The sequence below is a fragment of the Rhinoderma darwinii genome, chromosome 2 (assembly GCF_050947455.1).
Source record: "Rhinoderma darwinii isolate aRhiDar2 chromosome 2, aRhiDar2.hap1, whole genome shotgun sequence".
NCBI lineage: Eukaryota > Metazoa > Chordata > Amphibia > Anura > Rhinodermatidae > Rhinoderma > Rhinoderma darwinii.
The window spans coordinates 406,251,181-406,278,648 of record NC_134688.1 but is presented as its reverse complement, the minus strand read 5'-3'; the positions used below and the strand labels follow the sequence as shown (position 1 = coordinate 406,278,648).

The following is a 27,468-nucleotide window of genomic DNA, read 5'->3' as shown; positions in this document are numbered from 1 at the left end:
GCATGCGTGGTTTTCACGCACCCATTGACTTCAATGGGTGCGTGATGCGCGAACAGCGCACAAAGATAGGACATGTCGTTTTTTTCAGCGGACTCACGCTGAGCAAAACTCATGGACTGTCTGCATGCCCCCATAGACTAATATAGGTGCGTACGACACGCGTGAAAAGCACGCGCGTCGCACGCACGTATATCACGCTCGTGTAAACGAGGCCTTATACTAACACATTAACAATACTGAAGTGTTTAGACAGTGAATAGACATTCCACGGGATGTCTATTCACAATCTCTGCACTTCGTTACTCTGTCTGTGGTAGTTACAGCAGAGGAAGCGTAATCTCGCGAGATCTCGCTCTAAATGACAGGTTACAACGAGATCACCCTTCCTCTGCTGCAACTACCACAGACAGAGTAACGAAGTGCAGAGATTGTGAATAGACATCCTGTGGAATGTCTATTCACTGTCTAAACACTTCAGTATTGTTAATGTGTTAGTATAAGACAGCACATAAGGATCTAGCAGGATCCCTATGCGCTGTGTAAATGAATGGAGAGGAGTGCATGATGCTGATTGGTCAGCGTCATACACTCCCCTGTACAACGCCCACTTGGTCTAAAGTAAAAAAATACGCAACACATTAGCATAAAGCTAAAATCGCTAATAAAGTGGTGAAAACAGATCGTTTTTTTAAATAAAAAGCACTGCTGTCCCCTACATTATAGCGCCGATCTCCTTATGTAGGAGATAGGGCACTTATAATGTGGTAACAGAGCCTCTTTAAGGTTAGATTTATGCATTTTTTTACGCTATGAAAAAATTGAAAAATACAGTGCTCAGATTTGTTTTACTATGGTGCCCTATGATTTCTGCGTATGCCTCTGTCTTTACTTTGCGGCTTTGGAAGGCTTACAATACGTTGTAAATAATACCCAGGAGAGCTCCTTTAAGATCACATGATCCCGTCCATACAAGTCATTGGCTAAAGCCAAACATTCTACGTCAGACTCTACTGGCGCCGGATACGAGTAGCAACGGAGACAGAATATGTTTCATCCAATAGACAAAGACTGGAAATGACGTATATGGCGGGAAGGCACCTCCCATAGGAAAACACCGATAACGAGAACTCTTTTCAAAAGAAGCTCTGGGCGGAGAAAATGCACGTTGCTTGGTTACACGGGATGTGACGGACGGGGTCCTGCACGCGAGGTGCACGCTGGGTATTTAAGGCCTGGCGGGGTGCTCAGCCGATCATGTGTCCGTCGGGAGGGCGGGTAGGAGGGGTCAGGGACCGGCTGAGGCGGCTGATTAGGAACGGTTTGAATCGAGAGTTGCAGCCGGTCACCTTGCTCCTGCCCGCTGCCCTGCTTCTCCTGGTGTTTGTGTACTGCTTCCCCGTGCTTAGCGCCCTTGTGCTGTGTGTGGTTGCCGGCTGGGCTTATACGCGGTCAGGGGGACTATTGTGGAGACTCCCTGAGTGGGGACAACGTGCTGGCGGAGCGGCCCTTATAAGACCGAGGCCTGTTCTATACCGAAGACTTCGGGAACCGGTTGTCAAGTGGAGTCCAGTCTCCTTACTGTTACTTATGGGGAGCTACCTGGGCAAGCAAGAGCCCCCGGCCAGGGCACTGGGTCGGGGAACTCGGGATCTGAAAGAAAGGCTAACAAGACCCAATCCCGCGGTGCCAACCCCTGCCAGGCGCCTCTCCTTCAGGTGGGTGACTGGTCCAGCATGATGTGGTTGTCATGCGCTGCCGGTAGTGAGGACTGGCACCAGTCTGGTTGGACCTGATCAGTAGAGATCTTTGCTGTGGCAGTCCTGTATGTCACAATAGTTTGCTGCTGTTCACTAGTGATGTTAATTGACATCCTTTCATTTAGATCCTTTTTCTGTAAGCTTGTAATTGACTAAGGCCCTGTTCACACAATGTGTTTTTGCCCTACTAAACATACATCTGGTAAGTGTCTATAGGGCTCTATTAGCACAATGAGGGCCAGAATTACACATGTTTACATATACACGTGTTAGATATTGTAGTAAAATACGTTATTCCATACAATGGAATCCAGCAAAAAATATAAACCGCTCTGTATGAAAGAAAGTATTCTGCCCTCCTCATGGGAGTCTGCAGGCATTTGCCTCCGTTAGACCTTTAGTTCGCTAGCTTTGCCTAATCTACTTAAAGGGGCAGTCACCAGATTAAATGTTATCCCCCTAACTACAGGATAGTTGATCACCTGCTGTTTGGTGGTCCCAGTGGTTAGACTCCCACTGATCATGAGAACGGGGGTCCTGTTTCTCAGAATGGAATGCCAGGTTGAGAATGTTCACTGCCGCTCCATTCACTGTATGACTGCTGGAGATAACAGTACAACACTGGGCTATCTGTCAGTGCCATAGGGAATGAATGGAGCAGCCAAGTGCACGCATGACCTGCCAATCCATTCGTTCTGAGGAACAGGGCCCCAGTTATTGGGTGAGGTCCCAGTGGTTGCAATGGCATCTCCTGGGTGTAAGCCAGAAATTTCCCGAAATGGGAATACACCCTTAAGGCCTTATGTGGGGTTCATTTTGGCAGGGTCTTAGATTTCCTCATGGGGTACACCTTCTACAGTTGTATCATGTCTCTGAGGAGGAAAAACAGCATTTACTAGGTGTTCTGAGTATTTATATTGCAGGTAGTTCGGAGCTTCAGCCTTTGATGTCATATTGTGTAGATACTCCAATTTAATTTTAATATTTTTTTTTCCTTTTCAGGGAGACTCCTGTTGTATACAACCGGACCTTCATGAGCCCACGCAGGCGGTACCCTACCCACCAGCCCCAATACAGTATGCCAGGATCTCTTCCTACAGTGTATGTGGATGGCTTTCCAAGGAAAACTCTTCTGTCTCCCAAATACTCTCAGATTCGCAGCCCTTTGACTGTGAAAATTGCACGTCCTGATCCAAATATCACTCGTTCGCCAGTGTAAGTGATAACCGTTCTTGAGATATATATTCGGGTTTATGTAGTTGAAGTGATACTGTGTCCAAGAGGGGATTAGGCCAGGGATACACAGCGCTTTTTGGTTGCCCACTAGTTGTAGTAAAGTTGTCATTTGAACAAAGAGCTCAATGTTCCCTATCAGAAGCCGCCATGGACAACCTTTTCCATAGGGAACTATTGTTTGTGGAGACTTTACCATGATTTGCGAGCGACTGAATGTTGTGTGGTCTGCTTGAAATATAAGTCTACCTCTTTTAGACTTCGCAGTAAAGGATGTGTACATTTACCTGGAGTGCACAGCAACTGCATGTATTGCATAGGCAGGATGCCCATATGTTTATAAATGAGAAATACAGCCTAGACTATTTTACTGCTCATATATATAATGTGCCATTTTAGTTCAAAAGCGGTCTGCTTTCTATAAATGCCACTTGAGCGCTAAAATATTTCTCTAAACTGCCAATACTCTGAGCAGTGCCCTGATGTTAAATGGACACTAGCCTTTCAAACCACTTATTCTAGTCGAATAGTATACCTGATATAGATCAAATTTGTTTACTTCATTTTAGTTCTATACATGCAAATTCTGTGTTTAGTTACTGCCACTAGGTGTCTCCCTTCCTGTAAACTGTTCACCCCCTGTTAAGGTTGAAAAAGACTGTCTAGGTAGACCAGACGAGATGGACTGCAGGACATGGGGAGGGGGGGGGTTCTCTTCACAGCCTGCCCATAGAAGACTTTGCTTTGGAGAGGGCAGGGGGGCAACAAGAGGGAGAAAAGAGGAGACGTAGGTGCTGCCCATAGAAGTCCGTGGGGAGGGGGGAGCAGAATGAGACACAGGCACACACAGACATGCTGCAGGTTATGGTTAGGTCGCCCCACCCCCCAGTACATAACTGTAGCGTATAGTGTAGTCTACTCCAAAATATTCTTGTTTTGCAGACACACATCCTTATTTTAAATCAAAGCTGACATTCAAGGCTGTGTCAATCTCGTACAGTTACGTCATCCGCGCTAAAGTGTCAGCGCCTAGTCACGTAACTGTCCATGATGGAGCAGGCTCCGAGGCTGAGCCAGCCACCAGTGAGTGTCAGCTGTGTAACAGCCAGGACCGGAGCTAGCCTCCGATACAGCCGATTAACCCCTTAGATGTAGCAATCAAAAGCAATCGCTGTATCTAGGTGGTTCGATCACACCCGATGGTTGCTATGGCAACGATCGGCACCCGCATAGGTGCCAATGGTCGCTATGGCAACCAGAATCCTAACAATGGCCTCCTGGTCTGCCTAGTATGAAAGCCTATTAGGCTCAGCCTGCAGGCAAGCCCTGATGTGCTTGCTGTCAGTGAATAACTGACAGCTCTAATACACTGCACCATGTAGGTAGTGCAGAGTATTAGAATAGTGATCAGGGCTTCATCGCTTCAAGCCCCCTAGTGGGACAAAAAAAAGTTAATGAAAATGTGGTGTTTCAAGTTAAAAACTAGCTTTTCCCTATAACAAAAAAACTTATGGGAAAAAGGCAAAGTACACATTTGGTATCGCTGTGTCCAAACTATAAAGATACCACGTGGTCTTCCCCATACGGTGAACATCATAAAAAAACATTCCAGAATCGCCGTTTTTTGTTAACCACCCCTACTAAAACATGGAATAAAAAGTGATAAATGCTGCATGTACCAATTGTACCAATAAACTACAACCCGTCCTGCAAAAACAAGCTCCCACGGCTTTTTTTGATAGAAAAATAAAAAGATGACACAAATAAGTGTCCACACATCTGCGGATAATTCTTTATTTACTACATTCTATCCTGATGTACTCTGCGCAGATTACATATGCCCACACATTATAAACTAAAATACCAGCAATACCCCAAACCTAACTACCACCAAGCTAAATCTGTGCTCCAAATGGCACTTCCTACCTTCTGAGCACTACAATGTGCCAAAACAGCACTTTATGTCCACATATATGGGATCGCCATACCCGATACAACCCCCTTAACAGTTTGAGATATTTGTCTGCAGTGGCACAAACTGAGCACAACATATTGGGCACTAAAATGGCATATCAGTGGGAAACAGCAATTTTCACTTTGCACCATCCACTGAGCGTTTTATTTCTAATACGTGTGGGGTCTTTATGTTCACTACACCCCTTAAAACAATGCCTTGAGGGGAGCAGTTTCCAAAATAGATCATTGCTTGGAGGTCAAATAGTAAAACAAACCCCTGAGTCCTGCAATTGTGGGTCAATGCTGTGAAAATCACCAAAATAGGCCTCAAATGCACATGATGCTCCAATTCTGAGCCCTGTCATATGTCCAAGCAAATGATAAATGTCTTGAGGGGTGTAGTTTCTACTGTACTCTGGTACCTCAGGGGCTCTGCAAACACAACATGGTGCCCATACCCCAATCAAGCAAAATCTGCACTCTAAAAACCAAATGGCGCTCCTTCCATTTTGAACTCTGCCATGTGCCCATACAGCAGTTTAGGACCACACATGGGGTATTGACAAACTAGATTTTGCTGGATTGGTGTACGGGCGCCATGTCGCATATAGTAGAAACCCCGAGTGACTATTTTGGAAACTACACCTCCCAGGGGATTCATCTAGGGGTGTAGTGAGCATTTTGACCCCACAGGTGTTTTATAGATTTTATTAGAATTGAGCAGTGAAAATTAAAAATTATTTTTTAAAAAAAATAAAATAAAATATGCTGTTTTTAGCTCCCAATTTCCTTATTTTCACGAGGGGTAGTGGGAAAAATTGAGTAAATTGTGTGGTGTTTTTCCTCCTATTACCACTCGTGAAAATAAAGAAATTGGGAGCTAAAACTGCATATTTTTTTTTCTTTTTTAAAAAAAAAGAAATTTTCACTGCCTAATTCTAATAAAATTTATAAAACCGGTGTGGTCAAAATACTCTCTACACCCCTAGATGAATCCCCTGGGAGGTGTCGTTTCCAAAATAGTCACTTCTCAGGGGTTTCTACTGTACTGGTACGTCCCAGGCTCTGCTAATGTGACACGGAGCCTAAAAACCAGTCGAGCAAAGTCTGCATGCTCCTGCCCTACTGAGCCCTGCCGTGTTTCCAAACAGAAGTTTATGACCACATATGGGGTATTGCTGTACTCGGGAGAAATTGCTTTATAAATGTTGGGGTTCTTTTTCTCTTTCTTGTAAAGACTCAAATTCTGTTTTTTTTGTTTGTTTTTTGGTCAGAAAAAATACTTTCTTTTTACAGACAAAATTGGTGTCAAAATACTAACTATAGCCCTAGATACTCTAGATTTCTAAGCCTTCTAACGTCCTAGAAAAATGAAGACGTTAAAAAAAAGATACAAACATAAAGTAGACGTATGGGAAATGTAAACTAGTGACTATTATGGGTGGTATTACTATGTTAGATAGATTTTAAATCTAGAAAAACCTTAATTTTTGCAAATTCTCAATTTGGTGTTTTTCACAAATAAGCAATGAATTTATCAACCACCTTTTTCCACTATCATAGTCCAATATGTCATGAGAAAAAAAAATTGCTTGGATAGGTAAAAGCATTCTAAAGTGATTACCACATAAAGTGACAAAAAAATGGGGCTGGTCCTAAAGGGGTTAAAATGTGACTGGTGAACTTTAATGTAAATTAGAATTTTTAGAATCACCAATTAAATACATATATTCTTAAACTACTATGAAGGTTTCATAGGCTGTGATACATTTAGTAGGTTTTTTTTTTTTTAAAGCTGTTAAGTTAGTTCAGTGAATATTTATCCTAAAAATCTTCTAATTCTCCCGCACATAGCGCTGTCAAATGTGTACACGGTGCTGTAGCTCAGAATAAAAACCTTCTTATGCTGGGTTCACACTTTTTTTGCAGGAGGAAAATCTACCTCAACATTCAGGCATTTTGCTCTGCCTGCATGCCGGTTTTCGCTGCGTTTTTCACCTGCTGCCATTGTGGGTAAAAAACGCAGCGAAATACGCTTCTACCTCCCATTGTCCGAAGTGTAAACGCCCGGAGATAGGTCCTGTCCCTTTTCCCGCGAGCAGAACAACCGGTTGTTCCGCTTGTGGGAAAAACAACCCCTCCGCCTCCCATTGAAATCAATGGGAGCCATTTTCAACAGTTTTTTTTGGTGGGTTTTCCGTCACGGTTTCTGCGTCAAACGTGTCAAAACTCTGTGTAAACTGGCCCATAGCTTTAAATGTATCTTCCCTTCCTCAGCTTTAGTTGCAGAGTACATGGATGATCATTATCAGAGTACAGACTTCAATGGGAGAGGCTTTTTTCTGAGCATCGTGCCCCCCCCCCCCCCCCTTGGAGTGGTTGTCACCTCTGAACCTCCATTTGAAGGCAATGGGAGGTGCAAAAAGGAAAAAAAATGCACCATCTGTTTTGTGCAGTTTTTGAATCTGGTAAATTAAAAGTATGTCCTCCAAAGCTTTTTTTTATTTATTTCATTTTTTTTCCTTCTTCCTGCTTGTCAAAAAGCACTGTGCACATACCCTAAAGTAGTGTCAGTCCCTGATCATGGCGCTCTGTCACTTTTGAAATACTTCCTGGTTTTCTCCTATAATCTGTATTCATGCGCTGTGGTTAGCTCCTCCCACAGCTGATTGACAGATTTATTTTTTTCCCCCCATTTTTGGGCACTTTCTCTGCCCATCAATGGTAGGTGGGCAGTGCTGGCCACAGCTGGTGTATGTTGACTAGTTGGTGCACCATGTAGTCCTCTAAGTGCATGACCTGCGGCTAGAACACCAGGAAGAATTTCTAGGTGACCCAGCACAGATATCCAGGTCTCTGGCACTACTTTAGGCTGCTCTCATATAGGGGAAGCATAAACCTGGTGACATTCTTTTTAGGCCTTATTCACACGAATGTATCCATTTTGCATGCTTAAAAGACGCAGCATTTTTCCTGCATTGCATTTCCGTGTACAGTGCATGTCTGCATTTTTTTTTACACACGTATGTGTCACGCGTTTTTAACATCAGAAAAAGAAACAAGGAGGTGCTTCCCCCCCCCCCCCTCATTTCTTTAGCAACTGCTGTGTGAAAAACGCATGGCACATGAATGTGCATCTGTGTGCTGTCCGTGATCTTCACGCACCCATTGACCTGAATGGGTGCGTGATGCGCATAAAACAAGTATAGGGCATGGACGTGAAATACGCTCGTGTGAATAAGGCCAAAGTCATTGGGAGATGTGGAAGGGACTTGGAGAGGGCGACCAGTCAGCCCTACTCTGGTTCTGTGGGGCAGTCAAACCACAATCAGACTTGTATAGAAGATCTAGTCCATCTACCTTAGAGGATATTTAGTTTTTTTTTTTTTTTTTCCTCTAGTTTGAATAGTCTGCTGTCACCTGGCCCGGCCTCTCCTTCAGTTATATATGCACCTCCAGATCCATGTGCGAAGGAGACGGTGCTCAATGCCATCCGCGAGAGCAGAAAGAGGATGAACAAAGATGAAGAATACAATATCGGTGCAGGGACGGAGAACAAGAGAAGGTAAGAATGCAAATGGTTGGGAGTCTTCAGTAGGCAAAGGGACGTTTCCGAGACTCCAGGGTGTTTAGTGCACAGTCGGCTCTGCTGTATGTAAACTGATGGTCACCGTAAACTTTCTTCTAGGAGACAGGCTAGCAGTGGAAGTGGAGAGTCTGAATCTCCAATGGTAAATGGTTCCTTGTCGTATGTCTCAAAGTAAGTAATGGAAGTGTCTTCTGATCCTAAATAAATGTTCCCTGAAACCTTCTAGCGATTTGGTCCTGCACTCATCACTTTAGCCTCTGACTGTAGCATTGAAAGTGACCATTGTGGTGGTACAGGGTCTACTGGGAAACATTGCCTATGGTTAGGTGAGCATTGTGTGATCACGGGTGGGGGGGGGGGGGTCACCTGACATGCTAAACCTTCATAGATCACTAGAATGACTGCCTCTAGGAGAGTATACCTCCAACATGGATTCCAATAAAGCCGGCTATTTGGTCCCAACATTTAGTAGTGGCTTCGTTGGTAGTTGACAAACTGCTCATATAGTGCCAGAGCGCCTCCACTTTTTTTTTTGTTATAATTATATAAGGTAAAAATTCTAATTAATCAAACAATGAATGATGGGTAATTTATTGAGGGGTTGAACTTGATGGACTTTTTTTTTTTCTTTCAACCTATGTGACCTTAACTAATCGTACAGTTATGGTTGCTGCATTAGACTGATGTATTGTTAGTTTGGCATATAGAAGCTGTTTGGGGACGGGGTGAGTTTTATGGGGGTTCTTTGTGCTTTTTTTACTGAATCGTTAAAAGTATTGCTGGTTAAAACTTCTTTGTCCGTACAGTTTTTGTATTTTTTTGTTTCAGTATGTAAACGGTAGTCCTTCTGCGCTGTATTACTAGTTTGTGTAAACTAAATGATTCCTAGTATGTATGTGATGCTTGTAATGGCATAAAAATCCATCTTTGCCTCGGCCCACCATGTGGACTGGATAGAGTAGTACACTTTGCTTTTCCATCTCACAGGATCTCGCCAAAAACATCTCGTGCGGTATAGGTTTATTTTAACGTTCCAGCCGGTGTGTGCCGTATGCCATGTCACAGGTGTAGGTTTGATGTATACCTCATGGGCTCTTCAAGACTGATGTTAAACAGCTTCCATGTTAGTCTATGTTAATAGATCAACAGATGCCTTACCGTGGCAACACATATATTACCCATAGACTATGATATTTCATGAAGTATCAGTTTAACATATAACATTTAACTCTATGGTGACTGATGCTACTGTTGGGCATCAGTCACAACCTACAATTAAAGAGGCTGTCACCAGATTATAAGTACCCTATCTCCTACATAATCTGATCAGCGCTGTAACGTAGATAAGTGGTTTTTATTTTGAAAAACTATAGTTTTTGACCAAGTTGTGAACTATTTTAGATTTATGCTAATTAGTTTCTTAACCCGTTAGTGACCGCCCCATAGTGTTTTCACGGCAGCCACTAACAGGCTTTACTTTGCAATAGCCTTTTTACGGCACTGCATCGGAATAAGTAAACCGAGCAGGGAGCTGTCAAATCAGGCCCCCAGGTCAGCCTGTAGTAAATGCCTGTTAGGTCATGCCTCCGGCATGACCTAGCAGATGCCTGTCCGTTTTACACGGACAGGCATAATACACTTCAATATAGAAGTATTGCAGTGTATTATAAATGCGATCGGATAATCGCATAGTGAAGTCCCCTAGTGGGACTAGTAAAAAAAATAAATAATAATTATTTAATAAAGTGGGTTTTCCATATATTTTTTTTTTTCACTTTTCCCCCTTGCAAACTGCTTTATTAAACAAAATAAAGTAAAAAAAGTTAGACATTTGGAATTGCTGCGTCTGTAACTACCCCAACGATAAACTTATTACATTATTTAACCCGCACGGTGTCGTATAAAATAAAGCTATGCAAAAATTGCTGTTTTCTTTGAATCCATCCTTAAAAAAAAAAATGTGATAAGTGATCAGTCGTATCTACTCTAAAACGGTACAAATAAAAACTACAAGTCGTCCTGCAAAAAAAAGCCCTCCTACAACTGCATCGGCGAAAAAATAGAAAAGTTACGGCTCTTCAAATATGGAGACAAACTAATTTTGAAAAGTGTTTTCACTGTGTAAAAGTAGTAAAACATACAAACTATACAAATTTGGTATTGTTGCAATCGCAACAACCCACTGTATAAAGTTATTGTGTTATTTATACCACACGGTAAACTGTGTAAATTTGGGATGCAAAAAAGTGTGGCGAAATAGCAGGGTCCCTCCCCCCCCAAAAAAGTTAATAAAAGTTAATCAATAAATTGTATGTACCCCAAAATGGTGCTATTAAAAATTACAACTTGTCCCGCAAAAAACAAGACCTTATACAGCTATGTCGACGCAAAAATAAAAGTTATAGCTCTTTGAATGAAACGATAGAAAAACGTAAAAAATGGCTTGGTCATTAAGAGGTTAATAAACAACTGGGAGTTTGTTTTACTTTTTACCAACTGGGCGTTGTAAAGAGACGTGTATGACGCTGACCAATCCGTGACCAATCAGCGTCATACACTTCTCATTGTTCCAGCCCGGCTTCTGTCACTGCAGTCACACTGTAACAATGGGCTGGAACAATGAGAAGTGTATGTCACTGGTTGGTCGGCCTCACACACTTCTTTACAACACCCACTTGGTCAAAAGTAAAAACACGCCCAGTTGATCTTTAAGAAACGAATTAGCATAAATCTAAAATTGCTCAAAAGAGTTTTTCAAAATAAAAACCACTGCTGTTATCTACATTACAGCACCGATCAGACTATGTAGGAGACAGGGCACTTATAAACTTAGAGGCTCTGTCACCAGACTAACTCTTGAATGTTTATTACTGCTTGCCTGCGCACTCACTCTCTATCTTAATTAGGTCAGACACCTTGAAAAGAGCGCTGAATACACAGGTACTTGATGAGGCTGTCCATAAACGCTCCCGTACCTCCTCCAATAGTTCACTGAATAGCTGCACAATGAATGGATTTACAATGCCAACTCATAATGCAATCACCAGCTCCTTCAGTTCCAGTAGAGTCCTCCTACAGGTATGGTATGGGCTTTTTAGATAGCTTACGCTTGTGTGCAAGTTTTCGGGACGATCACTGTGTTCATATGCAACGTTTTTGCCTTTTAGAAAAGAAAGCGAAATTGCCAGAATACATCTGTAATTTCAAGCTCACCCTCATCCCGGAGTCAAACGCCAGACCTATCTGCCAAAAAGGCCAGGTACTACCCTTAATAAAACTGAATGTTGGGGGGTTCCCATCCTATGACCTAGTTGGGACACCCAACTAAGTTTTTGTCATGTCCACATCAGTTGAACTGGGGTTTCCTAGCACCCTTTCGCCAGGCCTGGTGACATCATGGGGAATAAATGAAGAGGCCACCTTGTATATGCTTGTGTATCTCCATTCAAAGCAACGGGACTTACAAATGCAGCTTAGTAAGCTTGTTTTGCCTCTAATTAGATGTTCAGGTCTATTTCTCTGCCTCATTTTATACTTTAACAAAGTTGGAGTCCCCTGAAGTGATGGCAGCAGGGCGCGTGATACTACTCTACGCAAACTCCTTTCTCTACTGCTACCCCATTGTTTCCCCTGGCTGCGATCCCCCATTTCAGCTATCCGTGAGCGTTAGTGGCAACCATTAATTTAACATTTATCATTGATCCAGTGGTTTGTGGCTAGAATAGCCATTTAAGCTTTGTGGCTTGCCAAAGCTTTGAAAGTAGATTGGTAAATGAATGTCCTCTACATCCTCCTTTCCAACAGAGAAGAACTGCATGAAGTGAGCCAGTCTACTCCAGTGAAATCCGGCAGTGGGGATCAGTCTGGACAGTGTAAGTAAACACATTTTGTAGTCTAAGTGTATGTGCGCACACACTAATTATGTCCGTAATTGACGGACGTATTTCGGCCGCAAGTACCGGACCGAACACACTGCAAGGAGCCGGGCTCCTGGCATCATAGTTATGTACGATGCTAGGAGTCCCTGCCTCTCTGCAGGACAACTGTCCCGTACTGTAATCATGTTTTCAGTACGGGACAGTTGTCCTGCAGCGAGGCAGGGACTCCTAGCATCGTACATAAGTATGATGCTAGGAGCCTGGCTCCCTGCACTGTTCGGTCCGGTACTTGCGGCCGAAATACGTCCGTCAATTACGGACGTAATTAGTGTGTGCGCACATACCCTAAATGATATCCAATGAAACTTGTTTAGGGTTTAGAAACCCTAAACATCTGACAGTCAAAGGTTTGGAGGGATTACTTAACATGTCTTAGCCCTGTCCCCTCACTCTACTGGTGATATGTCGAGTTTTTAAACATGGCGCTTGCTAAGAAGCAGAGCGGGCGCCGTAGCCGCAAGGTCTCTGCTGTGTTAACCAGCAGGGACCCTGCGGCAATGCTTGCGATCAGAAACCTCTGATCGCAATCATTTAACTCCTCAGATGCTGGTGTCTGATGTGACCACCAGCATCTGAGGGGGTTTTTACTGCCCCTTCCTCTTTGGGGCTGGTCGCCGGCTCCTGCGCGGCGAGAGCCGCTGTTCTCCTATAGCAGCTGGTAGCCTTGTGAATGCTCCCAGCCCTGCTATAGGAAGATTGCTATTGTGACCTGCCTATGGCAGGTCTCAATAGCCATGCACTAATCTTGCATTGGACTGCAATATTGTAATCTTGCAGTCTACAGCATAAGCTAATGACTGCATGTTCCAGCCCCCTAGGGGGAGGGGGGGGGGGGCTAAAGAATAGTAATAAAAAAATAAATTAAATTACCCCCTCCCCTAGATCACACATAAATAAATAAGCACATTCGGTATCCCCCACGTCCAAAAATGCCCAAACTATCAAAATACCCTATATGGTGAATGCTGTATCAGGGAAAAGGTCAAAATGGGCAAATCAGTTTTGGTGCTACTTCAACACCCCAAAAAAATTAGTGATACATTCCCCAAAATATTAACCCCTTCCCGCACCTTGACTTAACTGCATGTCTAGGTGAGTTAGCGCAGTTACATCCAAAGTTTAATGGTTAACTGCAGGGTGTCTGTACTGTTGCCCATCAGCGGGCCATTGCCGCTGATTTAGATAATTAACCCCTTAGATGCGGCGACCGATTACAATTGCTGAATTCTGGGGTTGTAGCACATCGGCAGCCCCCACAATGCGATTTTTTTTTTTTTTGAGGCTACTGATGGTTGGCATGGCCACCGGAGGCCAGACAATGGCTTCTGGGTCATTTACAGAAGCCTCAGGCTTCCTATTACATCAGTGTCAGACTGACGGTTAGGCTGGGTTCACACGACCTGTTTTCAGACGTAAACGAAGCGTATTATGCCTCGTTTTACGTCTGAAAATATGGCTACAATACGTCAGCAAACATCTGCCCATTCATTTGAATGGGTTTGCCGACGTACTGTGCAGACGACCTGTCATTTACGCGTCGTCGTTTGACAGCTGCCAAACTATGACGCGTAAATTGACTGCCTCGGCAAAGAAGTGCAGGACACTGCTTTACAACGTAATTTGAGCCGTTCATTGAAGTCAATGAAGAGCAGCTCAAGATTACAGGCGTCAAAGACGCCTGGCATAATACGAGGAGGAGCTTTTACATCTGAAACGAGGCAGCTGTTTTCTCCTGAAAACAGTGTCTTTTCAGATGTAAAAGCCTCTCATCGTCTGTACATTACACTACCTTGGTGTGTAATGTATTCTAGCAGCAATCGGTGCTCCAGGTCTTAAAGTCCCTCTAGTGGGATAATGTAGTGGATCTCCCGGACCTCTCACATATAAACACATTGTATGAGCATTATACTGTTAAAAATGTAGTGAATGGACTTCTCTTTTGTGAATTTTATTATGCCTCTTGAGTAGTGAAGTAAACAGGACGGCAATATTGAGATTTGTACAGCACCTGCGAGTGCTTTGTTGTATTGTTCGGGACACTGTTGTCCTTTACCTTTGTCACGTATACCTCATATTGTGATAAAACAAACTCACTTTTCAATAAAACGAGTTAAAAAAAGTCCCTCTAGTGGGGCAATAAAAAAGCTTAATAAAAATACTAAGTTACAAAACTTTTTTTTTATTATAAGGAAAAAAAGTCACCACGTTCGTAACGACCCAAACGATATATTTTTTTTCCCCACACGGTGAACACCACAAAGTAAGTTAGCCATGCCAGAATCACACTTGGTCGCCACTTTTTTTTTTTTTGCAAGGGGTGATCAAAAAGTCACACATACCCCAAAATAGTACCAAGAAACTACAACCCGTCCTGCCAAAAACAAGCCCTTGCACAGCTTTTGACTGAAATAAAAAAGTTCTGGCTCAGAATATGGCGACGCAAAATGTGCAGTGTCCAAAAGCGGATAAGATTGGGCACCATTTATCAGTGCGACACCGGCCACATTACTCCCCAGATTACATATGCCCCACGTTCTAAACTGGGGTTTTACTGGTATTTCAAACAGAACTACCAAGCAAAATCTGCGCTCAAAAAGCCAAATAGCGCTGCCACACTTTTGAGCCCTACAGCAGGTTATGTCTACATATATGGCATCGCCATACCCAGGAGAACCCAATTTAACACTTTATTAGGTACTTCTCTTCAGTGGCGCAACATATTGTGCACTATAATGGTATATCGGTGTAAAATTATTATTTTTTTTCACTCTGCACATTAACCCCTTCACACAACACAACTTAATAGCATGTGGTGCGGGTGGAGGGGAAATAGAGCAGGCTCACGTGCTAAGCCCGCGCCATACGCTGTGGGTGTCGGCTGTGTATTACAGCTGACACCATGGACTAACCGACAGGAACTGCGATCGTGTTACAAAAGCCTTTAAAAACAATATACTGCAATACATTAGTATTGCAGTGTATTGTACCAGCGATCTAACAATCGCTGGTTTAAAAAGAAAAAAAACTAAAAAAAATACTCAGTCACCTTGGCTCTCAAAAAAAAACTAATAAAGTGATCAAAAAGTTGTATCTCTCCCCCCAGTTTTTCAGTACTTCACACGTTATTAAATGGTACCATTAGATACGACTTGTCCCGTTAAAAAATAAGCCCTCATATGGCTGTCAACAAAAAATAAAAACCTTATGACTCTTTGAAGGCGGGGAGGAAAAAAGAAAAGCATAAAGACAAAAAACTAGTCTGGTCCTGAAAGGGTTAACCCCTTCCCGACATCTGCCGTCTGTGTCTCTATATAGCGCACGCCGGGTTGGGGAGTATGGAGCGGGCTCACAGGCTGAGCCCACCCAATAAGACGAGCGTGTCGGCTGTGTTACATCTGACACTTCAAGGTAACAAGTGGGGTCCCGCTGTTTTAACCCGTTAACTTCTGCAGTCCGTAGCGACCGCAGCCCTTAAACAACTAAAAACATGGGCGCACCATTCTAACCCCCCCCCCCCCCCTGTGGCAAGATCAGGGGGTCATAGGAGACTGTCAGAATCACTATATACTGCGGTACATTATTAGTATTGCGGTATGTTGTGCAAGCGATCTAACGATCGCCGGTCAAAGTCCCCTAGGTCAACAATTAAAAAAATAAATATATATATATATATATATATATATAATTTTTTTTTTTAATACATAAAAAAAAAACTGGGAAGCGGGGGTTTGAACTTAGTTTTATTTTTTTTAAATTATGCTTGAAGGAAAGCAAAAAAATTAAGAAGTGGTAGACACAACCGTAAAAGTCTGAACTGTTAAATATCATTTTAGTCTGCACGGTGAACGCTGTTAAATAAAAAATATCAGAATTGCTGTTTTGTGGTCAATTCATCTCCCACAAAAAATTAGTCTCATGTACCCCAAAATGGTAACAATATAAACTAAAGCTCGCCCTGCAAAAAACAAGCTCTCATATGGCAATATTGATGGAAAAATAAAGTCACGGCTTTTGGAAGGTGGGGAGGAAAAGACCAAAGTGAAAATCTGTGACTGCGGCAGGAGAGGGTTAAAGAGGATCGTTCACCAGAATTCACACTATAAACTGCATACATTATTAAGTCTTAGACCTGATGAAGCTGGTGTACTTATATTGAAAGGATTATACAGTCATTTTCAAAGTTTTCCTGCCTGATAGTAAGTGTTTTATGCATACAAGTACAGTATGTTACATAATCTCCTCTCCTGCACATATGGAGTTAGAAGCTGTAATCCCATACTTAAACTGCTGCTGGAAGACAGGGTCCCTCACTGCAGAGCCACAGAAGCTGAAGCACATGAAATTTAGGCTAGTTCACACGGCACTAAAAAAAAGTTGTCAAACGCTAGCATTGTTTGTAAAGCGCTTAAACTACAGGCGTTTGCTTTTTTTTTTTTTGTGTGCGCTTTTGGCACGTAATTAGGACTCCCATTGACTATGGGCATTAGGCATGTTTTCGCTCAAGAGAATTGACCTGACTTTTTTTTTTTTTTTTTTTTAATGCAACATGGTTTTAAACACACGCATGAAAACTCGTCCTATGCACTAACTGCACGCTTTCCCACTGTCAATGGGAAGCTTAAATCATCGCACGAAAAACACGTCAAATACATGCCGTGTGAATTACAAAGACTTGCAGTATTCTAAACTTATGTCGCTTTGTGTTTTATTTATTTTATTTTTTTTTACTAAACTCCATTCTGCGCAGAATAATTTCTTAGTGTATCTTTATATTGGATGTAACTTTTTGTTTTTCTTATACAGAACTCCAAATCCCCTGCGTAAAGATATATTAAGAAATCCGCATGCCACTTTGGACCTAAAAATGTGTGAAGTGGATATTCACTTTAAACTTGTCTATGGATAATTTTGTCTCTTAGCTGCTAACCATCTGTACCCATTTATGGTGGGATTGTTTTGAACAGGCATGCGTTTATTTTACAACATTAATATAACTTTCTCCCTAGTCAATGAAACTCCTTCCTCCAAGTCTTCTGCTTTAAATTCATCTGATAATGGAAGCGGCGGTCCTCGAAGGAAGAAGGTTTTGTTGGTCTGTTCAGGACGTGATCAATACCCACTGGTAAATATTTGAGTCTGTTCCCAACCCTTCCTTTGTCCTTTTTTTTAGGAGGTCTTCCAAAAAATAATAAATTTCCTCCTTACAGCCTCCTCCACCTGTGGTTGGATACAATATTACATCAAAGGATCTGGATTCTGAGAAAAAAGCATTTTTACAGAGGCTTAACAAGGCACTGGAAGAAACTGCTGGTGAGAACTCATAAACGGCCATTGTTTTTTGACGCATTTTATGTCAAATGGTCATTGTTGTTTCCTTTGCCTGTTGAAGAGGTAAAAAAAAATGCGGCAAACGCCTGTGGTGCAAAACCACTTAAAAAAAATCCAGCTGATTTTTACAGGCAGAATTTTCTGCCTGCAAAAAACTGTGTGAACAGGGCCTAATAGACCTGCATGGTGGTCAAGATGACTGCTGGAAAGTTGCTGCTGCTAGAAAAATCTGTACTTAAAACAATCTGTTTGTGTGTGTATATAGATATACAATTTTTTTTATTTTTAATATGTAGAGTCCATCCCTGCCAGCTCTGCGCCATCCACAGCCACGACTGTTGCTGCATCACCTGTCTTTAGTCTATCTACAACATCTGCTCTGACATCACACACCTCTACAGCAAGCAGTAACCCCTTACTACAGAGTCTAGCTAAAATGCAGAACAAAGAAGGTTCACAAGGTGAGGAAGCCGGCACGGTCTGAACACGTATATGATATATTGTGTAATCTTTACTTTATTCATGGTCACTGGATGACACTTAACCCCTTCCCGTTGTAAACAATTTTCATTTTCGTTTTTTCCTCCCCACCTTCCAAAACTCATTGGACTGAAATCGACGGAAAAAATTAAAGTTATGAAGGCTTGATTGCAGGATGAGTTGTAGTTTTTCATAGCGCCATTTATTGTGCCATATAATGTACTAGGAAATGGTGAAAAAAATTTGTGGGGTAGAAAATGGAAAAAAAAAAACAGCCATTCCTCCATTTTATTTTTTTGCGCTTTGTTTTTACAGAATTTACTGTGCAATTAAAATAGGTTAACCTTATTCTGTGGGTCAATACGATTACGGCAATGCCATATATATGTATGTGTATATGTCCCCATATTTTACTACTCTTACAAGGAAATTTCATCAGCATGAAATACGCCTCAAAATCTGTTCTAAACTGTGTGAACATACCCGAATGAGAAAAAGCTGTGGCCTTAAAGGGCTCTCAACCGCAAGAGATTCTCTTTAACAAAGTCCGTACAGCTAATGGAATCTCTTGAGCACTCTGAAGTCAAGGATGAGCCTGATGTGTGACTAAGTTCACACTACTGTTACTATCAGTTTACGTCTTCAGACAGAGGAAGAGAGGATCGATGCATTAAACGGAAAGCAACGGTTCCGTTAGAATTGCAAACTAATTACCATTGAAATCCATGGTATCGGTTGCTTTCCGTTCGCTGGGTTTCTGTTTTTTTGAACGGAAACATTAATGCAGTCTACAGAACTTTTTGTTTCCGTTAAAAAAACAAAACGGAAACCTAGCAAACTGAGACAAACGGAAAGCAACTGATACAAATGATTTACCCTTGAAATTCTAACAGGACCGTTACTTTACATTTAATGCATCAATTCTCTCTCGGATAGTGACGCCAGTGTGAAAGAAGCCTTCTACATTAAAAAAGTGCTAATTACATAGTGTTACACTAGTTTACATAAGTTTTGAAAAGCAACGTAAAAAAAAAAAAAATTTGCATGCAAACACTCGCTGGACTACACTACGTGGAAATGTTTTTTTTTTGTTAGATCTGATTTGAAGTCTTAGGCCTCATGCACACGACCGTGTTTTTGCGTCCGCAATTCCCCCGAAAATCCACGGGAGAATTGCGGCCCCATTCTTTTCTATGGGGCCGTGCACATGACCGTAGTTTTTGCGGTCCGTGCACGGCCCGGGAGCCCAGACCGCAGAAAGAACGGGCATGTCTTATTACGGCCCGGTTCTGCGGTCCGGGCTCATTGAAAACAATGGCCGCGGCCATGTGCATGTGCGGGCGGCCTGCGGCTGACAGTCCGCAGCCGGCCGACCCGAAAATCACGGCCGTGCACACGGCTACGGTCGTGTGCATGAGGCCTTAATTTACTTGTGTACTTAGATTTTTTTTTTTAACATTTTATTTTTTCCCCTCTTAATTAGCACCTGTACAAGCTGTTGCTGCGGACTTTCCCAATCCCGCATTGGGTTTGTCTTCTCCTAAAGAAGTTTCTGGTCATTGTCAGATCGTTTCCTTCACACCAACTCCCCAACCAGCTGCAGTAGTGCCCAGCAACTTACCATCCCAGCTGAATAGTGCTGTCCAGAACAAACCGGAATCAAAGAGTAGTCTGCTCCAACTTCTGACCCAACCATCCGGGAACGAGTCGCAATCTAGCTTTAAGCCGCTATTTCCTAGTAATGCGAGTGCTAATCCACCCAGTGTTTCATCAAGTAGCCCATCAATGCCCTCTGTATCTTCAACAAATACTTTTAAACCAATATTTGGAGAGCAGAACGTGCAACAAAATCAACCTGCAAGTACCTTTAAACCAAGATTTGGGGACTCTTCAACTCAGCAACCCGCTACGTCTGCAGCCCCTTTCACATTCCAGGCGAATCCTACATCCACTGCTCCTCCAGCATTTTCTGGGTTTGGTGCTGCAATGACAAGTACAACTCCAAGCACGGACAGCGCTCCAAAGCCGTCAATTTCTTTACCCACGTCCAGCAGTGCCACCACTAGTTTTAGTTCAACCTTTTCTGGGGGTGTAACATCTAGTAGTGTGGCGGGATCTGCTCCTGCAAATACGTTCTTAGGAAGTGGCACAAGTTCAGATTCCCAAACAAAGACAACATTTGTATTTGGGCAAGCGCCTACCTCACAAGCAACGCCTGGCTTGAATATGTTTGGGAATACACAAACTGCTCCAGCATCTCAACCCCAACAGTCTATGTTTGGGGCTAACGCTTCTGTGTTTTCAGTTGCGCTGAACTCCAATCCACCTCCCTACCCTGCTAGCTCTGGCACATCTACTTTTATCAGTAGCTCAGGGACTGGTGTACAAGCAAACAAACCGGCCACTAATCCACTTGCCAGCTTTGGAACATCTGGAGGTCAGTCTACATTTGGATCCGGTGCTCAGCCCGCTTTTGGGAGCAGCTCTCAGACAGCATTTGGTGCAAACTCCCAACCAGCGTTTGGTTCAAACACAACTTTTACATTTGGATCTACTTCTGCCACAGCAAACCCCACAGCGTTTGGCACAATGAATAGCACGCAAACAAACAGTGCCCCCACAACAAACCAGTTTGGTGCTGCTTCAAAGCCTTTCCCTTTTGGAGAGCAGGCAAAACCTGCTGGATCCTTTGGTGCAACTACAAGCGTTGTGCCTGCCCCAGCTATGAGTTTTGGAAACTCTTCTGTGGCTCAGAATAGCACGTCATTGAGCTTTGGGACCCCTGGACCAGCTGAAAACAACCTTTCTTTTGGTGAGTGCAAATGGCTTATTTGTCAGATAATTGTGTTCAAACTGGTAAAGTGGGTTCATTCAAATGACGGTGAACTATAGATAAGGCCTCTCGGCATCTGTAATGTTAAATTCAATAGTTAGGTTAGCACTAAGGGTGACTACGATTTCATTGGGCTGCAGAAAGTGTAGCACTGCCACATTGGAGTGGATGAACACAGCAGTTCTGCTATAATGTATGTATCTGCCTGGATGAATCTAGGCTGATGGGAGTTTATGGCTGGGTTCACGTTTTTGAACTGTTGGGGAGAAACGTATCAAAACGCATGCATTTTTTTTTTTTTTTTTTTGTATTATCCATGGATTTTACAAAGTGTTCACACTCTAATCTGTTAAACTTAGGTGCCCCACACACGCGTGTTTGGTCTGATATACGGTCAGCCGTATTTCCCAGACTGAACACACTGCAGGGAGCCGCGCTCCTAGCATCGTTATCTATGACGCTAGGTGTCACTGCCTCTGCGGAACTACTGTCCTGTACTGAAAACATGATTACAGTACGGGACAGTTTTCCCACAGCGAGGCAGTGACACCTAGCGTCATAGATAACGATGATACTAGGAGCCCAGCTCCCTGCAGTGTGTTCAGTCTGGGAAATGCGGCTGACATACAGACCGTATATCACAGACTGATCACGCTCGAGTGAATCCAGCCTTACTAGTCATAGGCTTACAGCTGAAAATACTTTGTAAAATGCATGGGTAGTTAAATGTGTTTTAGGGAGAAAAACACAAACCAAAACAGAACAAGGTGTGAGACTGGCATTTCATACACCAGGCTTAATCTAAAGCGTTTGAGTAAGATACGCCTAATTTTATTACTTGCATGCATCTTAAATTTGGGCGCGTCTCCAGCCATCTGTGAGGGTGTGCTACAAACAGCAATATAGAGATTATATAGCAGTGTAGCTGTGAATCCAGCACTGGGGTGAGATACAGCACTTACTAGGAAGCTGCAGCAGTGTCTGTCTCCCTCCTCCCCACTCCATAGACTTCTATGGGCAGCAGTAGCCTGACCCTGTCAGTGAGCTGATAGGTCTCCTGAGGAGAAAAAGCAGTAAACCGTGAATGGTTACACTTCTTGCACACGACAGAGTTCGGGCTGTGAAAAACGGTCCGTGTCTCGGACGCAAGACTCAAGTGTCTTGTGTGCATGTTAGGTTTACTCGGACTGAATTGCCATTTTTGTATGGCTACAACATTGTCTTATGCAGGTTAAAAAGGTAGTGTTAAAGAGGCTGTCACCACATAAGTGCCCTATATCCTACATAAGGAGATCGGCGCTGTAATGTAGGTGACAGTTTTTCTAAATACAAAGCACTGCTATTTTAAACCACTTTAAGAAACATTAGCATAAAGCAAAAAATCGCTCATAATGCCCAAGTGGGCGTGTTTTTACGTTAGACCAAGTGGGCGTTGTACAGAAGAGTGTATGACGCTGACCAATTGGCGTCATACACTTCTCTCCATTCATTTACACTGCAGATAGCGATATAGTTATATCGCTAGTGCAGTCACTTACACAAACCCTAACATTACTGCAGTGTCGTGACAATGAATATACATCCCGACCAGCCAGGACATGATGTTTGTTCAGAATCCTGACACTTCTGAATCTTCTGTGAGATTCCAGCAAGGCAAGCGTAATCTCGCGAGATTACGATGTAACCTGTCATTTCAAAAGAGATTACGCTTGCCTTGCTGGAATCTCATAGAAAAGATTCAGAAGTGTCAGGATTCTGAATACACATGACGTCCAGGCTGGTAGTGATGTATATTCATTATCAGGACACTGTAGTAATGTAATGTGTATGAAGCTGCACATAGCGATATAACTATCGCTAGTGCAGTGTAAATGAATGGAGGAGTGTATGACGCTGACTGGTCACTGATTGGTCAGCGTCATACACCTCTGTACAACGCCCACTTGGTCTAATGTTAAACACGACCACTTGGGCATTAAGAAACATTAGCATAAAGCTAAAAATTGCTCATAGTGGTTTAAAGAATTACGGTCACCTACATTACAGCGCCCATCTCCTTATGTAGGAGATGGGACACTTATAATGTGGTGAGTCTCTTTAAGCTGTTCTGTAATCTTTTTAAATGCAGTGCCAATATAAAGGCTATTATAGTTAATTGAAAGGACTGGTTCAGAGGTCATTCAGAAAATACTGCATCTGCCAGATGAAACCAATGAGTGGGAGTCTGGTAGAGGGGGGGGGGGGGGAATCTGCTGACAGTTAGGTAATGGATAGGGGACATACCTGTGTTACTGCTTGCATTTTTTATTTTGGCTGTTCCCGCTGAACAAGAGCCTGGCATCTAGCTTTCCAATGCTAGTGTGAATGACTGGGTAGACTGTCTTAGAGTTTTCTGTTTTTTGTTTCACATACTTTTGCTTTTTCTGTAGGAACACCTGCTACACCATCATTTGGTCACAATGCCTCCCCTGTACCTATTAATTTCATGACTCCTACATCCTCCTTTGGCAGTCCTGGCCCTTCATTTGGTAAGATGCATGTTTGACATAACATACAGATTCCAGGGTGGCTCTGCTTAAATTTACTCTGGAAAACAGCAGCTATATTTAGGTGATATATGCTCTTCTGAAACAAGAGTCCATTGTATAGTCTGCAGTGGTCTTGCCAGTGATATTTCTTTTTTTTTTTTTATTTAACTTGCTAACTGTTCTGTAGCCTTCCATTGTTTTCCTCCCAGACACTCTACTGATCTTGGATAAATTATAGATTCTGTGACATAATAGAATAAGTGGTTTCTCAGGACACCCTTTAAATATTTTAGTGCTGTAATGAATGTTAGGCTTGGTTCACATCTGCGTCAGGGCTCTGCTCCGACTGAATCGTGCCCTGACAAACTAAACCTGGTTGCCATTTGTGCCAATCACCATTGATTTTAATGGTGAAGCATCCGGTGCCAATGGTTTCCGTTTGTCTTAGTTGTGCAGGGGTTCCGTCGTTTTGACAGAATCCATAGTGTAGTTGACTATGCTGTTTATTCCGTCAAAACGATGGAACCCCTGCACAACTAAGACAAACGGAAACCATTGGCACCAGATCCTTCACCATTGAAATGAATGGTGATTACACAAATGGCAACCAGGTTTCGTTTCAGTCAGGGCACGATTCAGTCGGCGCAGAGCCCTGACGCAGATGTGAACGAAGCCTCAGTCTACCTCCAGTAGAAGACTTCTGACATGTCGAGCTTTCATCAATGGGGAAAACATGGAGTGGCTGAATGGTAGGGGTGCACCTAACAGTCTTAGGACTCTTTCAGCCAAGCGTGAAACTCGTCGGTGTGACTGCCGTTTGAACCACAGCTGTCACACGGACACGTGTATTTCATTGGGGCGGTTCACACGTCCTATTTTTCCACAGGTCCTTTACACGATCCACTAAAAAAACAGTCATGTTCTATATTGCATTTTCATGCATCCCTCCAGATTCTAGCTTATGAGGGATCCATGATAACGCATCCTGAAACGGGTTAACCTCTGACGTAAAAAAAACGTATTTTTTTTTTTCATGTCCGAGGTTGCACACGCTTGTCTGAATGTAGCCTTGTATGTAATGTTGATGAGATTGTAATGTGAATGTTCATTTATTCTAGCAATCTGAGGGACAACTTAGAATTGTCAACTGGAGGTAAAAACTTGAAAAATGCTGGACTTCTGATTGTATGATTTGATTATATAAACTTTTTTTTGTTCTTTCCCAGGTCAAGCAAATCCTGGCTTCTCAATTGGTGTAACATCTAAGGCTTCAGGAGCTCGGCAGCGACTAATGGCACGACGTCAGCATACACGGAAGAAATAGCCTGAACTGTGTCCGCTCACTCATATGAACTAAATGTACAATCTCTGTACACATTCTGCTTGGTTTTCTTTAAATGGGAAAACTGCTACATTCTAACTCGAGTGAGGAATTAGATTTTTTTTTTTCTCCAGGCAAGGTCTAGTGATTACCACTAACCTTCCCTGATTCCTTTATGGAGTTGTGTGGCTACTGCAACATGTATAATGACACTGCCAAACAGATCCAACTGGTCTTACTCTTGTTGGACCATTGCCACCTTGCTTTATGCACCTTCTCATCTGGACAGTGACCATCCTGTGGCTGGGAGCTGCAGGCTAGACGAGTTCTGTATAAATGTATTGTGTAGACCTGCTTTTTTTTTTTTTTTTCTCCCCCCCCCCCCCCCCCTTTGTTTACAATTTAGTCAGTTTTATTTGCAGTGCCTTTTTGTTTTTTTTGCCTGCTTCCTCTTTACTTGATGATCTAGGTAACTTTATATTCCAGCTATTGCTAAGTTGCTCAGTAAGGGAAGGAGTGCTAACAGCCTAGAACCACCGTACCATGACAATAGCAATGTTCACAATACTTAACACCACATTTTTACAATCTTAAAACTGACCAAGTTATCTGAGATGACGGACTTGCTGCCTGGTGCATTGTATTCAAGGGAATTGTTTTGTTTTTTTTCCAAACTTTTCCCAGTCCTACTAGGATATATACAATGGCAGATTACTACAACTCAGAATTACTGCAAACTGTTAACCATTTACTTGCTCTGATTTCTAAAGCTTTTGGATGTGTTGGGACTGTTAGATTTAAACAGTTCTCCTTCCCCTCTCTGGTGCAGATTGTAAATTCAGTACCAAGCAGGCACCATCTTAACTTATGACTGTCCATACCCTATATTTGTCAGTCACCTTATCTGTGTTGTGAAAAATATGTATTTGTAAGCTACCTCGAAGGGGAAGAGAGTGAAATGCATGTTAGAATGACTGTGCAGCAGGTACGGGGGCTTTAACATTTGTGTTTTTGCTCACAAGTGATCTGTCAATTTGCGTGACGGAATGAACTATAATGGCTGGTAGCTCTTTGTAATGTCTGGGCTTAAAGGGGCAGTGAAGTACCCTGCATATAAATTCATGATAAAATGTTGCTTTGGCATCAACCATCAAATTGTCAATGTTTAAAATGGCTCCAGCAGCTTCTAACTTCCCAATGTTGACTGTCTGATTTAAGGATCACACACCTAAATGGCCAAGATTCAGATGTCCATGATATTTCCAGACCAGCAGTGTTGGGGCAGATTTCACAGGCGCAATGTTAAACAGTTAATATGTAGACACCTGTAGAGCAATGTCTAAATATACATATTGGGTTTTGTAGCGTCACTGAACAAAACTATTTCATAGCACACCAAAGCAGTGGGGTTGTCCAATAAGTAAACCAGTGTTTTTGTGTTAGCGTTTTAATACGTTGAGCAGACACTGGATAAAAATTGGCTGTGAAATCACCGATAAGTATTTTTATTTACCTCTTGCCTGGATTTTCTAGACAGTGTGTGATTTGGATCGTCTCGCCTTGGTGCAAATATATCTAAGTAAGCGTTAGTAGCTGGCCTGGCTGTGGGTTTTGGGAAATTATGGCATTGACTGCAATGTATATTCTGAAATTGCAGAGCATGAGACAGACTATGGAATAGGCCTGCAGAAGCACCAAGGTGAGGACACCAATTGAAGGCTTTTAACCCCTATAGGGTCCAAGCATATACCTTTTTGCCAATGTTTTTATAGAAAGTAGCCCTGTGTTGGCACCCAACGCTCCATGCAAAACTGAGTCTTGCTGAAGCTATCTTTAAAGGGGTATCTTCACTACTGCTGGCACATATGTATCTGCCTAGGGAATCTACTAGAGTAGTGGACATGCCACTTATGAATTTTCTCCCCCCTCAGTATGCAGATGAGGAAAGTTACAGTAATCTCCCAGAACGGTCATATAGCTCAAATGGATCCCTCAGACCTTTACAGCCCAAAGCACTACTGTGAGGCTACCAGGACTAATCTGCTGTGGACAACGTGTATGGCTTTATGTATGTCAGAATGTATATAGTTTTGTAAGCTTGCGGTTTTGCCTGGATTAGAGTTCGGAGGATTTTTTTTTTTTTTTTAGAAGTGTGTGGGTTTTTTTTTTTTATAAATTCTTATGTCTTAAAGTTCTGATTTTAAATAAAATGAAATTGCTTAACTTGTCTTTGATCATATTGTGAATTCAGAAGACTCGTACAAGTTTCTTGGTAATATGTTAAAATGCTTCAGCTGAGTTCTGTTTGGAGTCACACAATCCTAAAAACAAGGTCTCTTTAAATTGCTGTTTCAGTGATTAACTGGTTCCCGACCGCTGGCTGTGTTTTTGCGGCCAGCGGTCAGGGTCCTTAAAACCCGAGCCATAGACTTTCTACGGCTCAGGTTTTATCTTGCTGCCCGTGATCGGGCAGCTGAATGTCTGGTCCGGCTGTCTCTATTCCTC

At 42.6% G+C, this 27,468-nt stretch overlaps 1 protein-coding gene across 1 annotated transcript; it reads left to right on the top strand.

Moving 5' to 3' along the window:
* Positions 1-1,008: 1,008 nt before the first annotated feature.
* Positions 1,009-27,186, top strand: POM121 (POM121 transmembrane nucleoporin). Its single transcript, XM_075854138.1, has 13 exons — positions 1,009-1,715; positions 2,760-2,972; positions 8,347-8,511; positions 8,635-8,706; positions 11,442-11,613; positions 11,703-11,794; positions 12,340-12,407; positions 17,480-17,595; positions 17,681-17,783; positions 18,098-18,262; positions 19,765-21,093; positions 23,544-23,642; positions 24,869-27,186. Exons 1-13 carry the CDS (start codon positions 1,255-1,257, stop codon positions 24,964-24,966), a joined length of 3,153 nt encoding a protein of 1,050 aa, XP_075710253.1. The 5' UTR covers positions 1,009-1,254; the 3' UTR covers positions 24,967-27,186.
* The last annotated feature ends 282 nt before the right edge of the window (positions 27,187-27,468 follow it).